Source organism: Silene latifolia, chromosome X (genome assembly GCF_048544455.1).
Source record: "Silene latifolia isolate original U9 population chromosome X, ASM4854445v1, whole genome shotgun sequence".
NCBI classification, from domain to species: Eukaryota; Viridiplantae; Streptophyta; class Magnoliopsida; order Caryophyllales; family Caryophyllaceae; genus Silene; species Silene latifolia.
This window is the reverse complement of record NC_133537.1, coordinates 20,195,630-20,209,957: the sequence shown is the minus strand read 5'-3', so window position 1 is coordinate 20,209,957 and position 14,328 is coordinate 20,195,630. Positions and strand designations below refer to the sequence as shown.

Sequence of the window (14,328 nt, the reverse complement as noted above, 5' to 3'; positions counted from 1 at the left end):
TGAAAAGTATTGAATATGATGGGTTATGGGTGGTTGAGGTGGTAAATAAAGAAAAGAGCTAAGGGTAGGAAAGTAAGAAACTATGTCCAAATATGACAAATAGAACAGTTATGTGAATAAACAAAAATGGCAAATGAGACAGTTATTTAGAATAAGAGGGAGTAGATAAAGTAGGAATCATGAAAAACAATCTCTCGATTAATTAAAATACTCAAAATACATAACTAATAATCGGAAAAAAAAAAAAGAGTATAATAATAAATGGCACATAGGGTATATCCTCGTCGGTCCACTATAAATATGCGTCGTTCACATGTAACCCCCACACAAAAACAAACCACATCATAAAATTTAATTAGTAATTAGCTGAAAAACCCAAATATGCTTGACAAACACATTTCCGGAAAATACAAGCTTGTTAAGCTCCTCAATAACGGAGCCTACGCTAAAGTATACCACGCTAAAGACACCGTCACCGGCAACGGCGTCGCTATTAAAGCGTTACACGGTTGTGCAACAAAGAACGTTGAACAAGAAATACAAGCATTGACGAGATTAGACGACCATCCACATATCATCAAACTCGTCGAAGTTTTCTTAGCCGGTAATAAACAATCTCAACACAAAAACGATGACCAAGTCTATATAGTTACGGAATATGCGAAACGCGGCGATTTGTTTGAAATGATTGTTAAAAATGGTGGAAGGTTTACGGAGGATATTAGTCGTCATTACTTTCGACAGCTAATCTCCGCGGTGAAACACTGTCACTCACGTGGCGTGTTTCATCGCGATATAAAACCGGAAAATATACTCGTTGATGATCAATGGAGAGCAAAACTATCCGATTTTGGTCTGTGCGGGGTGTGGGAAGGAAAGGGCGTGGCGCGGTTTTGGGAGCCGTGCGGGACGGTTGAGTACGCAGCGCCGGAGGTGGCAATGGCTGCAGGGGAATGCGGGTATGACGGGGAGAAAGCTGACGTGTGGTCATGCGGGGTGGTGTTGTACGTGATGGCAACGGGTACGTTGCCATTTGGGGGAGAGGGGAAGGGAATATGGAAAAAGATGATGAAGGGGGAATTCGGGTTGCCAAAGTGGTTGTCGCCGGGTTTGAAGTGGTTGTTGTTGCGAATGTTGGATTCGAACCCAGAGTGTAGGATTAGTGTTGATGAGATTTTGGGGGATGGTTGGTTTTGTCAAGGGTATGATGATGTTGATGAACACCAACTACTTCTAGCTCAAGTTTGATTACTTAATTTAATTTTTTTTTTTTTTTGGTTTATCGTCTTACATGGTACGGCTGTTTTATTCTATAATTTGTGTAGTTTTGATTATGTACAGATGGTAAGGTAGAATTGATAGAATGTGCAATATTTTAAGGTCTTGATTTGGGGGTTTTCATTGTAAAGAGTGAAATTTTGGGAATGTTTTTTTGAGACGTTTGTTTTAGGGTGGAATCAAATAAAAGCTAGTGTATATTTGATCTTCACTTTCTTGAATTATTACGCAGCCCAACACCAAGCCCAGTCCATAATTTCCAACGAGCAGATTTGCTCCCAACGGCTCTGCATAATTCCCTCAAGGCAATCATATTCTTTGCCATGTATATGTTATAGTACAATGTTCTTTCCATGTATATAGCATCTTCACATTCATATAAATAGAATAGGATTGTAATTATAAAGCACAGAATTAATAACATACAATTCCATAAGTCATACATTTATAATAGAAGTTTTTGCTTAAATGGGGTTGAAACACAAACTATTTAACAAAATAGGGTCGATTTCAAACTATTTACCAAAAATGGGTCCACGTCATTATTTCCGATTTTTTTATTTTTTTTTAATGAATGTTAGTTTCTCGCTGTCTGGGACAGCGAGATATTGCTTGCCATATGAAGGTGCTTGACAAGCTACTTTCGTCCTCGCCGTTCTCCTTGTTCCGACCACCAAATAATGAAATATCACCACCATTCTCTTCTTCCCACTTCCCTTATCATAAGAACGTCTTTTGTTAAGTTATTAGTATAATGGTTTGCGTAAAAAACGACTCACAATATCACCCTCCACTATCGATTTCGGTGTTGCGGCAATCCATTTATATTCTCTTAATGATTATTTGTATCATCTGAATTCGTTTTTTAAGTAAGACCAGTATATACCCACACCTCGTCACCTCATCCAACTTTAGCACGAAGCTTGAGGCAATTGGTAATGCAGTTGTCGGACTTGTCGCTGTATAAATGCACCTACCATTGTTACACGAATACTTCTACTGTCTTCTCGGTAGTACGGTGTATTTCACACTTACATTAAGCACATTATTACCGAACTGCTCACAAGTTTTATCAATTGATGATTATAAATCAAAACCCAGATTTGAATTACATAAAAAACGTGTTCATATGGTACAAATAATCATATTAAGACAAGATAAATGGATTGTCGCGAAATCGAAATCATTAGTGGAGGGTGATATTGCGGGTCGGTTTTTGCGCAAACCATTGAGCTAATAACTTAAACAAAGCTGTGAATATGATAAGGGAAGTGGGAAGAAGAGAATGGTGGTGGTATTTCGTTATTTGGTGGTCGGAGCAAGGAGAACGGCGAGGACGAAAGTAGCTTGTCAAGCACCTTCATATAGCAAGCAATATCTCGCTGTCCGGGACAGCGAGAAACTAACCGTTCATTAAAAAAAAAATAAAAAAATCGGAAATAATGACGTGGACCCATTTTTGGTAAATAGTTTGAAATCGACCCTATTTTGTTAAATAATTTGGGTTTCAACCCCATTTAAGCAAAAACTTCTTTATAATATGGTATCAGCCGGTTTCGATTCTACATAAACCCTATATTCTTCGTTTTTTCTCCGATCTCGAACTCGAAAATTTATGGCGACTCCCGAAAACAACCAGGTCATTGAACCTACCCCGAAACCACCATCCTACACCTATGTCACTGTCGAAAATCCGAATACCAACATCACTCAAATTCTCTTCAATGGAGCCAACTTCGATGAATGGTCTCGTGGACTAACCCTTGCTCTTCTCGCTAAAGGCAAACTTGGGTATGTCGACGGTACCATTCCGAAACCCGCCACTACGGCCCGAGTTTGAGCCATGGAGATCTCAAAATGCTCTCGTCATCGCTTGGCTCTACAATTCACTCGAACCACCCATTCGTCGAACCATTTCCTATCGACCCGAAGCAAAACAGATGTGGGTCGATATTCGAAACCGTTTCTGCCAAAACAATGATGCACACATTTTTCGGTTACAAGCAGAATTAGTCGCGTGTACACAAGGCCCGACAGAATCTCTTATCACTTACTATGGTCGTCTCACAAAGCTATGGGATGATATTCAAGAAGCCGATCCGATTCCATCGTGTACCTGTAACCCGTGCACTTGTTCTCTGGTAAGTATCCTAGACACTCGACGTGATAAAAAGCGCGTTCGGGATTTTCTTATGGGTTTGGATGAGCGTTATGACAATATTCGTTCTCAATTACTCGGTATTTCTCCTTCCCCTACTCTCGATTTTGTCTATAATAGACTCCTCCAAGAGGAAGGTATGCGTAACTACTCTGCCCATAAGATCGATCAAAAACCCGATACAATGGCTTTCGCTACCCGAACCACGACTAACACTCGAACTATCGGAGGGGGAGGGGATTCTTCTCGCACAACCGACCCCACCAGGCCGTACTGCATCGCTTGTCGGCGGTCAGGCTATTTATACCCTGTTTGTTACCGAGTTACGGGCGAGTTTCCCGAGTGGTGGGGAGACCGTCCTAGAGACCGTATCTATATTAATGAAACCGACATGAGCCGCACTGTAGTTCCTGATATTCAAGGACGAGCCAACTATGACCGTAAGAAAAAGGGTCAGAACGCTGTCCCTCGTGCCCACCTTGTTACGACACAACAGGTTCCGTCTAATGGTGTTGCTGGTAGTGGGAACACGGCTCAAGCAAGCTACTTGGCTGCTTCAACGCATTCTGTTCCTGTTGTTCCTTCCACTGGTAAATCCACTCAAGTGGATCAAATTGATTTTAATGCTCTTACTCCGGCCCAATTAGAGGAAGTCCACAAAATATGGCAAGCTCGTCAGCCCGGTCCATCTTCCACGGCCCGTCTAAGCGGTAAACCCTTATCTTTCTTTTGGATTATTGACACGGGAGCATCCCGTCACATGTCGGGGTGTCTCACTCATTTTAAAAATATTCGACCCATAAGTCCCGTCTCAATTGGACTTCCGAATGGTGACATAACACAGGCCACTCAATGTGGTGATATACATTTATCACCAATTAATTTTACGCAATGTTTTATATTCGGACAAATTAAATTGCAATCGATTTCCGTGTCTGCCCTTTTACTTGACTCGTCTTTAATCATCCAATTTTCTCACCTTTTATGTTTTATTCAGGACCGTTCTTCGAAGATGATGATTGGTGCGGGTGAACAAGTCGAGGGGCTATACTATTTGACGGAAATTCGAGACCCAAAAGCCCACGTGCTCAATGTTGTTGTCCCTGACACAAACGAACTTTGGCATCGGAGGTTGGGCCATCCATCCTCCACCACGTGCGGGTGAACAAGTGAAATTTTGGGAATGTTTTTTTGAGACGTTTGTTTTAGGGTGGAATCAAATAAAAGCTAGTGTATATTTGATCTTCACTTTCTTGAATGGTAATCCATTGTCAAGTTTTAGATTATTTTTAAAAGTATTGTAAATTACCTTATATTTAGGGATATTTGTAAAAATACTACCTTACATTATTTGTTTATGTTATCAACTATCTTTGGTTTCCTTATTTTTAATTAGTAACTACCTACGCTAAGAGTCTAGACGTATTTAGATTTGCTCTTAATTTACATTGGAGATTTGCTTTCTCCGTCTAATTATTTACCGTTACGGAGTATTAAGCATGACAATAGAAAAATTCAAGCTCACAAGTCGAGAGTTGTATGTATTAATGTATACCTTAGAAAGCAATCAATATGTAAAAAATCTTCTAGTGGCAATTTTACAATGGGCAAATTATATATGAGAAATTCCATTCAATAAAGCAACATTTACTAAAAACTTATTACACAACTAGATCACCGGTCAAAATTTAACTTAACCCATAAACTAAACTCGAGCCGGCCTGTTTTTTCCAGGATTCAGAATAAAAAAACTTGATTTGTGACCCGATTGACCCAGAAGACTCCAGAAATATAAACAAAAGTAATACTCCGTATATGTTATTAACCATGATGAAGAGTGTTGTGCGGAAGCGTGAATACCATGTGTTCGGCCTCTACTGCACCGATGTCCACTATCCATAATTGTACGATATTGTACGCTTAGGACCAAGCCTTCACTGATTTACTCTTGAACTTTTCCCAAAAGGTCTCGTACTATTATACTTTGTAGAAATCTTATAAAGATGAGCTTCCATCTTTATTCTCATCCATTTAGCCCTGGATCGGGCTTACTCAAGGCTCCACCTCGAGCTAGGAGTTCCATGCATGCCTTACTGTGTAAGTCACCTTCAAGTCTTGTCTTGATACTTCTCGTGTCTAAACCAAGTCGACCTTGGGCTCTGATACCCTTTGTTGTGCAAGAAGTGTGAATAACTTAGGTTGGGTCTCTATTGCGTCGATGTCCATTGTCCATAATAGTACGATATTGCTCACTTTGAGCCAAGCCCTCACGAATTTGATTTAAGAGTAAATTATGCAAGTAATTGTTAGGGTGCAAACCCTTGTCCCACATCGGTAGAATAAAGATGGAATATCATCTTTATAAGTGTCCAGAAAATATAATAGTACGAGGCCTTTTGGGAAGGAGCCCAAGAGTAAATCCGTGAGGGCTTGGCCCAAAGCGGACAATGGACACAGATGCAACAGAGGCCCAACACAAGGTATTCACGCTTCCGCACAACAGTAATTATAATGCGATCAATTAATTAATGTTAGATTGCAATTAGTATAATGATATGATGTTTTCAGTGAACTCATTGTTGGATGATCCCTTTCAAAATGTAAGACACCTCGTGACATGATTTTTGACAAATAAGTTCACAAACTTGCAATACCTAAAAGTTTACCAAATTAGTATCACTATCTAATTAGGTTAATGGGCCCTCATTACTCCAATTATGTTGGCATTGTATACGTGGGCCCAACGATAATGCAGTCTTAGAATTTGGACCACCAATCCATTTCTTATCCATTACCTGTAATAGATGTATATTTTATATTATTTCATAAACACATCATCATCCATTACTTCTACTTGTGACCGTTAGATCGTGTCAAGAAGTAATCTAAGTCGTTTAAAAGAAATGGAGAGAGAAGGTAATGAAGATGATCCATATTGTCTTGTAATAAGGATGCTCCTAAAGATCGCCGACAAATTACTTCAAATTGTCGATAAATTTCAATGAACTACCTAAACTATCCTTTGTTATATTTGTGCCTTCAATCTTGTAGTCTACGCTTTAAGTTATCACGGTATCTTCAACGTAAAACGAAACGGGTTTTCTTAAATCAAAACGACGAATTACAAAGTGATTACACTAAACTAATCGACGTAAAACGAATCAATTTTTAAAAATCAAAACGACAAATTACTAATTGTGACAATGTAACTAAACAACGTAAAACGAAATCAATATAAAAGAAATCGATTTAAAAAAAACGGGGATGAAATGTGAAGTTTCCCAATTCCCAAACCTAGGTTTGAATGTAAAACATAAACATCCAAAATTAGGTTTAAACGTGTATGTTGGACGTCCAAAGCTAGGTTTCTTCTTAAAATGAAGAAGTGTCCCTCATATCAACGTACATGCAAGATGACTTAATAGTTAATACTGTAAGGAAGACACGGCCATTAGAAACGCTTCAAAAGACTATCAATCAATTAGTAATTCGCGAAAGTGGTAATTAGGCCCCTTAACTCTGATCAATTGTGAAATTAGGCCCCATAACTTTTATTTGGAGCAATCAAGCCCCTTAAGTTTCATCAAAAGTGAAATTCAACCTCATTTTTTAAATTTACACAAGAATTTTAATTAAAAACAATTTATATTGGTATTAAATAATTTATTAAATAACTAAAAACTACTAATTGCAACTTTACGAATTTTTACATAATTTATTAATCATTGAAGAATACTTTTACATACATATTTAGTAAATTATTTATAATTTATATAACATTCATACATATATAATAAATTGTCTATATATTATAAAATTCAAAATAAAATAATTCTCAATATTTAATATAAATATAAAAGTTCTAAAATTATACGATACGGTTTTATAATACGGATACGATATGGTATACGGTTTGAGTTATACGGATTTCCGTATATACGATACGAAAATCCGTATATACGATACGGTTTTATAAAAACCGTACCGTATCCGGGTCGGGCAAAAACGAAACCGTATATATGGTTTCTGACACGGTTTGAAGTTTTTGTATGAAAAAAGTTAAAAAACACAAAGTTCCTCTTTCAACTCCACTCTTTTATCGAAGAAAGATTAGTGTTGAGTATTCTTGTCCGTTGTGTCGGAATTTGGAAGCCATGGAGACTCTTAATCATCTTTTCAGGGACTGTGTTGTGGTTAAGAGATTATGGGCTGCTTCCCCTCTAGGTATTAATACGGATAATGTTGACTCGATTCTTCTTGGTGATTGGCTCATTAATTGGTTCTCTTATTTCTCTTCTTTGGATGATGCGTCTACGCCAACCATTTTATTCCTCTCTGTTTTGTGGAGCATTTGGTGCACTAGGAATAATATTATTTTTAGGGATGCAGCTTTCTCAGTGGACTATTTCTTTAATCTTCAGTCTAATATCGCGCAGACGGCTATTACTGCTATGAATCTTCCGTGTACTCAAGACCCAGTTGGTAGGACTAGGGAGGAGGATGATAGTTGTTCTCTTCGAGAAAGTATCCGGAATTGTATTCCTTTTTATTTGGTGGGTAAGGGAGACCATTGTCATGTTATCCGAGCGAAGGTTGATGCGAGTTGGTTTCAATCATTGCAGGCGGGTTGTGGTTGGGTGGCTTACGATGGAAATGGTTCTGAGCTTACCAAGGTTGCGTATGGTTTCGCGGCTGAAACGGCTCTACAGGCTGAAGCTACTGGAATTCGTGATCTTCTTGCTTGGGCTCTTCGCTCCAATTTCTTGCACTTTGATGTTTCTTCTGATTGTTTGCAGATTCTTCTTCAAATTGCGGGTGTGGAGAGACCCCATCACAAGACGAATGGGCTTATTAACGATATCAATTTATTGCTAGCTTCTTTTCATTGTATTTGTTTTAGTTATATTCCTCGTAATCTTAATAAGGTTGCCCATAACCTTGCTAGGAATGCTATGGGTTTGTAGTGTTACTTATAATTTTACAGCTGCAAAAAAAAAACTCCACTCTTTTAATGTTTTTTACGACTCTTTCTACTAACTTATCTCAATAAACAAAAATCAGCCCTTTATAAAAGGTGGTCATGTTAGAGGTAATTATTAGCACTTGAATAATTACAATGTTTAATTGGACATTTATCACCAAACCGTATCCGTGTATACGTTTTTCGTATACACGGTTTTTCCGGGTACCCGAAAACCGTATATACGGTTAAACCGTATCGGATCCGTATAGTGATTTTTGCGATTTTTAAAACCGTATACCCGATACGGTTTTCAAAATCGTATCAGGTACACGGTTTTGCTCACCCCTACCTACCACTCATTATTCCACACATCACTATCATTCGCCACAAAATCTCATTGAAGACGGCACGTATCCGTCACTTTGGAGTGACGGATACCATTTCCTCTTACAAATGACCCAAATAGAGGAGAGAGGGAAACACATGGGGGTGCCCCCACCTTGTCCTCCCTATCCGTTTTGTGAGTGGCATTACCCGTCACTTGCTCCGACCTGTCTTCAGCAAGACTAACTGATCATTCGCATGTAATTCTAAAACCTTCGTAACATGCGAGTTTGGCCAGATCAACTCACTTGTACTACAAGTCTACACTAGCTGCATTGTAGAAAAATTTCTAACTCCCTGACCATGCCCAAGAAAGATCATCAATCGGGCCGTGATCTTGTTGGGTCGTGTTAATGACGTAATTAACTAGTAAATCGATGGTATTTAGGATGACCTTGAACTAGATAGGGTCAATTGGTGACCTTGAGTTGAGCACAAAATTTCATTATAGACGACACATATCCGTCTATAACTAAAGACGGACCAAATACAATACCACATTCCTAATAGGACAAACAACAAGTGGGGTGGTGGGGGCCAAAAATGTCACCACTTTCAAGCTATTTGACACGTTTTTAGCTATAGACGGATATATCCGTCTATAGCAAGACTAGCTGTGAGTTGAGACATTGGTGAAGGTTGATGACTCGATAGGTGGCGCCCTCTTATTGGTTAGTAAATAATAATTGAAAAAATATGAGAGTTTTTGGTGGGGTAAGAATGTGGAAAATGATTGAAAAGTGAAAAATGATTGAGTTTGTGACCTAAGTCGTGACCTTCTTCTTAGGAGGGTGAAAGTGGGTCAAGATAAATAAGGAAAGATTAAGGGCTAAAATGTCGGTGACCCAGTTAACGTGACCTTCTGTATTACGCTACAAAATTTTCCCTTACAAAAGGTTAAAGAGACACTATTTAAAGTTGGAGTTTTTTTTTTCTCAAAAACTACCTAATATTTACCTTATTTTCATTTAATTTGCGAGAAACTATCTAATATTTTTAAAATTTTCAAAAACTACTCGCTATATTTAAGCTGTAATACCACGGTTTTTTGAGTCTAGCTTACTCGGCCGAATAGGGCTAATTCGGCCAAGTAAGGTGTTGTGTGTTTTCTGGTCAGGCTACTGCCCAGGAACACTCGGCCGAGTAGTGTAATACTCGACCGAGTAAGGCGTACTCGGCCGAGTACTCCAGTTACTCGGCCGAGTACTCCAGTTACTCGACCGAGTAATCGGTCTGACGGGATTAATTTCCGCGGTTTGATTAAGGCTGATTAAAGATTATATAAACCTCGTTTAAGAGTTTCTATTCATTTTACCAAAACCTAAACTACCCTCTTTACTCCTCTAATCACCCTTAATCACTCTCAAGGCAATTGATCGTTTGTGAGTCTTCCGTTCATCTCTTTCGCATCAGTTTCGTCGGTAAGTCACTAATTTCACGTCTTTTGATTGGATTTGTCTTTTAGGGTTTGCCCTAATGGTTTGTGTTGGGAAAAAGGTAGGTTGACATGTTTGTGATTAGAATTGTTGCGATTGTTGTTAGGTGAAGGATTCGTAGAGGAATGATTCTAGCTTCCGCCGTGTACTTGTGCTTCGGATCAGTGATAAGGTAGGGTTTCCCTACTCAGTTGCCTGTTTAATTGATTTAAGATGTATTTATTGTTGTATTGGCATGATTAGTATCATTATTGGAATTGTCTTTCTTGGTTGTTGGTTGGTTCTTGTTTGTCTATGTTTGCGAGATGCGTCTTCGGCTGAGTGGAGTCATCATTCGGAAATGGCTTCACGCCCTTGATTCTCCCCTTGTGGTTCCCGTCACAAGGGGATGTGCACATTAATGGACATGGGTTATTGCTCGTTGCGATGAGCAGGGCTTAGGTGGGCAAGGCTGCGGTCTCCCACTGGCGGTGAGGATTACCTGTTGCGCTGGGTAATCTGGCAGGGCTACACACTTAGTTGTGTAGTCGGTTACTGGATACTAATGGAGTTGGGAGAGTGGTTATACAGTTGTATTGGATTGCTTTGGTTGTTTCCTTTGTGATTGCCTTATCTTGATTATTCAGTGAACTGACCCCGTTTATGTTTTATAAAACTGTGGTGATCCATTAGGGGATGGTGAGCATATTTTGACAGGTGATGATTTCATATTAGCTGCTGGCACGAGGATGGGATTGTCATCACTTAGAGTCTTAGTTTCCGTTGTCATGAGTTTTAGATACTTGGCTTTGTTGTACTTGGATTTATATTCTTATTACTTTGGTTTCCAGTTTTGAGACGATGTATTTGGTTAACATTATATTTTAATAATTGTTCTTTGATGGTCCCTTTTGATATACTTATCCCGGGTAGCCGAGATGGTAGCACCGTTATATGCTTGGTTGATCCTTGGTAAGGCACCTTGGTATATGAGGTGTTACAAAGTGGCGACGATTTTGGAACCTAAAACCAATTAATCAAAATGAACATAGAGAGTCTAACTAAAATGAACCCGGGTAGGAGTTGTTTGGAGCTATCGTAAAGGCTTGAGAGACGTCCCAAAGTCCCATTTTGGCTCTGACAACTTTGAGCCGGTCACTATGGGGTGTCTTGGGAAGTCGTTATTTGCGTTATATATGTTTCTTATGAAGTTGTTGGATGGAATGAAGTATATGATTGCATGTATATATTGAACATTGTGGGTATATGAAGCATGATTATTGGATGTTATTACTTGGATTTCAAATGACAGTAACATGTTTAGGGATGTATATGTCTGGTTATATGCGTTTTTCAGTCAAAGGGTAGCTCGTTTTGGCATGACTCGGCCGAGCAGGGCGGGTACTCGGCCGAGTAGGGGATACTCTGCCGAGTAACCAAGAACTCGACCGAGTGTGGGTTCGTGTGTTTAAAACAGTAGCTACTGGTTGTGGCCACTCGACCGAGTAAGAGGGGCACTCGACCGAGTGGGGCATACTCGACCGAGTACCTTATGTACTCGACCGAGTATGTTGTATGTTTTTGGAGATAAGCTACTGGAGCAGGATACTCGGTCGAGTGATACGGCTGTCGCAACCCTATCAAAAATAAAACCAACCAGTCTCTATAAAATGTAGTAGAGGCAGTCGGGTATCGTATCCACAGGGAGATGGGAATTCTGTATGCTAACTAAGTCTGCCTAGGTAACCGTTTCTTGGGGGTTTGATTATTGATTCTAAACTACGGAGATAAAGAGAACAGGGACAATATCGAAGTAAGCAATAAATTCTAATGAAAATACCAGAGAGAAAAACAGCTAGGACAGTCGGTTCACCATGGTTTCCTAGGGGTCCAATCTAGGGTCAAAGGTCGGCTTGAACTCGGTCTGCAGGGTAGTGAACAGGTCCTTCCCGTCCGCTATTTGCCCTAAAACATTACTAACTTAGCATCTGCCCTAATTAGAATGTCCTAATCTTCACTGTAGGTCTTACCCTTCCAATCTTCTGATCTAGGTCAAGGCATATCAAATCAACTAGCTAAATGCGTCGACTCAAGCAGCTAATTGCTATTAAATGCGGTGATTAATGACACAGACCTAATTCTAACCAAACCTAATCACCTAATCATGACCTTCCTAATTACCATGGCTCCCCTTATGTCCTAGCATAAGAAAATTAGCTATGCATAATGAAAGTAGAGAAATTAATAAAGACAAATAAAACAATTAATTTCAACATGATAATAAATTACTAAGCAAACAAGAGTTGAAGAAATAGAGTAAAGAGATGATAGGAGCAAGAACAATTGCAATAATTAAGTAAATGAAATTAAAGAACGAAAGTACTGAAACAAAGGAATTCCAAGAAATAGAGTTTTTAGGTCTAAAGAGTAAAGTGCCAGAGAAAGGAGATGATGCCGTCGTTCCCTCTCCTCTTCTTATTTATTCTAAGATACTACTAAAAATATCCGAAAAGTAAATCTAAAAGATTGCGTAAATATCAAAACCTCTCGATCGAGTAGAAACAAACCACTCGATCGAGAACAGTAAGGGTCAAACACCTCGATCGATCAAAGCAAGTACTCGATCGAGGAACTCAGCAAACATACTTCTTAATCGAGCAAAGCAAATACTCGATCGAGGAGTCTCAGCATCAAAGGCTACTCGATCGACCAGATTTAACAGTCAACTTAATCGATCGAGCATAGTAGCACTGTATCAGCGTGGATGAACTCAAAATATCTTCCGAAACCACTTCACGCGTCCTTAGGTGACAAATTCCGGGCTTCGATTCTTCTTAATCCAAAATCCATGCAAACGGGTCAGGTTCAGGCTTGATTATGGTCCTTTCCGGTTCATACCTGCAAATAATACAAGACAAACTAAAGTAGACTATTCGGGGGCATTTGTAGCTAGATGCTACATAAATAACACAGAAATGCGTGTAAAAATAAGGTAAAAACCTTATATAAAATGCACGCATCCAATCTCCCAAAACCAAACTTTTGCTTGTCCCCAAGCAAACTATAAACGCAACTAAATACAACTAGTGGAACGGGACCAGCTTACCAGCTACAAATTGTCCACCGAAACCAATTTAATGCAACAAATTAACAAAGGGGCAATGGGTCAAGTGCAAACGAGTTAAATCAATGTTCGAAACTGTTGAACCGTCGACCTTGCAAGACTCATATATATCGGACTGTCACGGGTCATTCATCACACAGATTAAGCACAAGGTGAGTATAATTTTGTGAGAGAGAAAGAAATAAAGCCGCTCACCTAACTTCGACTTATAAGAACATGCATGCAACTGACATGAAACCGATTTCTACCGACCATACATATGCATTCCAACCAACAGGACCAAGACACATGTCGAGGACTTACATATAGTGTGAGGTTAGGTAATTGGGTAAGAAGGGGCAAAACAAATTTGGATAAGTGGAGGTAAAGCCAAGCTAGTACAACCGTAACCAAATAATAAACTCATTCCGCTTCACTACTCAATACGCAAAACGTAAAATCGTGCCATTGTGGCAAATCATCACTCACGCCATCAAAAGACTCCCCATGAAAAATAATGATAAGCATGGGAGTCATATTTAGCAACTTTCATATGATTCTTTTTTTTTTTCTTTCAACTTCCTTTCATCATTTTTTTCATATTTTTCTTTTCCTTTCAATCTTTTCTATTCCATTTTTTTTCTTTCCTTTCTCCTCATCTTCTTGATTCAAGACGGAATACCAAATTGATAATCCCAACATACCCAAAATAACTACTAAACTAGCTTGACTAGGGTAGGCTAAATTTAGGATCGTAGTTAAAATAATGGGTCAAAACATGTCAATTTGGCTATGTGAGGCTCATTGGAATAAATGAAAGACGGGATCGTAAGTTACCTCTCCACATGTGTTGCCGCCACAAACCCGAATGCATACAGGTACTAAGAAAAGAGTGTCATGCTCGTGCAATTTGATGCTACATGTCTAATAAGGAGTCTTACTCACATCCTAAATGAAACCGGTCATGAATGTCACCAATTTATCAAGCTCTAAATCTTAGAATTTATATGTAGTTTGCCAATATTAG

The 14,328-nt window shown here is 39.1% G+C and overlaps 3 protein-coding genes across 3 annotated transcripts; all 3 read left to right on the top strand.

Annotated features, from left to right (window-relative positions):
- The first annotated feature begins 381 nt into the window (after positions 1 to 381).
- On the top strand, positions 382 to 1,248 carry LOC141617003 (CBL-interacting serine/threonine-protein kinase 14-like). The gene has a single exon (XM_074434172.1). The coding sequence runs from the start codon at positions 382 to 384 to the stop codon at positions 1,246 to 1,248; it is 867 nt and encodes a 288-aa protein (XP_074290273.1).
- Positions 1,249 to 3,129: 1,881 nt separating this feature from the next.
- Positions 3,130 to 4,525, top strand: LOC141621271 (uncharacterized). The gene is made up of 2 exons (XM_074437903.1): positions 3,130 to 4,146; positions 4,434 to 4,525. Exons 1-2 carry the CDS (start codon positions 3,219 to 3,221, stop codon positions 4,466 to 4,468), a joined length of 963 nt encoding a protein of 320 aa, XP_074294004.1. The 5' UTR covers positions 3,130 to 3,218; the 3' UTR covers positions 4,469 to 4,525.
- Positions 4,526 to 7,590: 3,065 nt separating this feature from the next.
- Positions 7,591 to 8,400, top strand: LOC141617002 (uncharacterized). The gene has a single exon (XM_074434171.1). The coding sequence runs from the start codon at positions 7,591 to 7,593 to the stop codon at positions 8,398 to 8,400; it is 810 nt and encodes a 269-aa protein (XP_074290272.1).
- Positions 8,401 to 14,328: the final 5,928 nt, after the last annotated feature.

Coding starts and splice junctions, on each gene's coding strand:
- LOC141617003 (XM_074434172.1), top strand. CDS start 382: ATGCTTGACAAACACATTTCCGGAAAATACAAGCTTGTTAAGCTCCTC.
- LOC141621271 (XM_074437903.1), top strand. CDS start 3,219: ATGTGGGTCGATATTCGAAACCGTTTCTGCCAAAACAATGATGCACAC. Junction 4,147..4,433: donor TTCCACGGCCCGTCTAAGCG/GTAAACCCTTAT, acceptor TGTTTTATTCAG/GACCGTTCTTCGAAGATGAT.
- LOC141617002 (XM_074434171.1), top strand. CDS start 7,591: ATGGAGACTCTTAATCATCTTTTCAGGGACTGTGTTGTGGTTAAGAGA.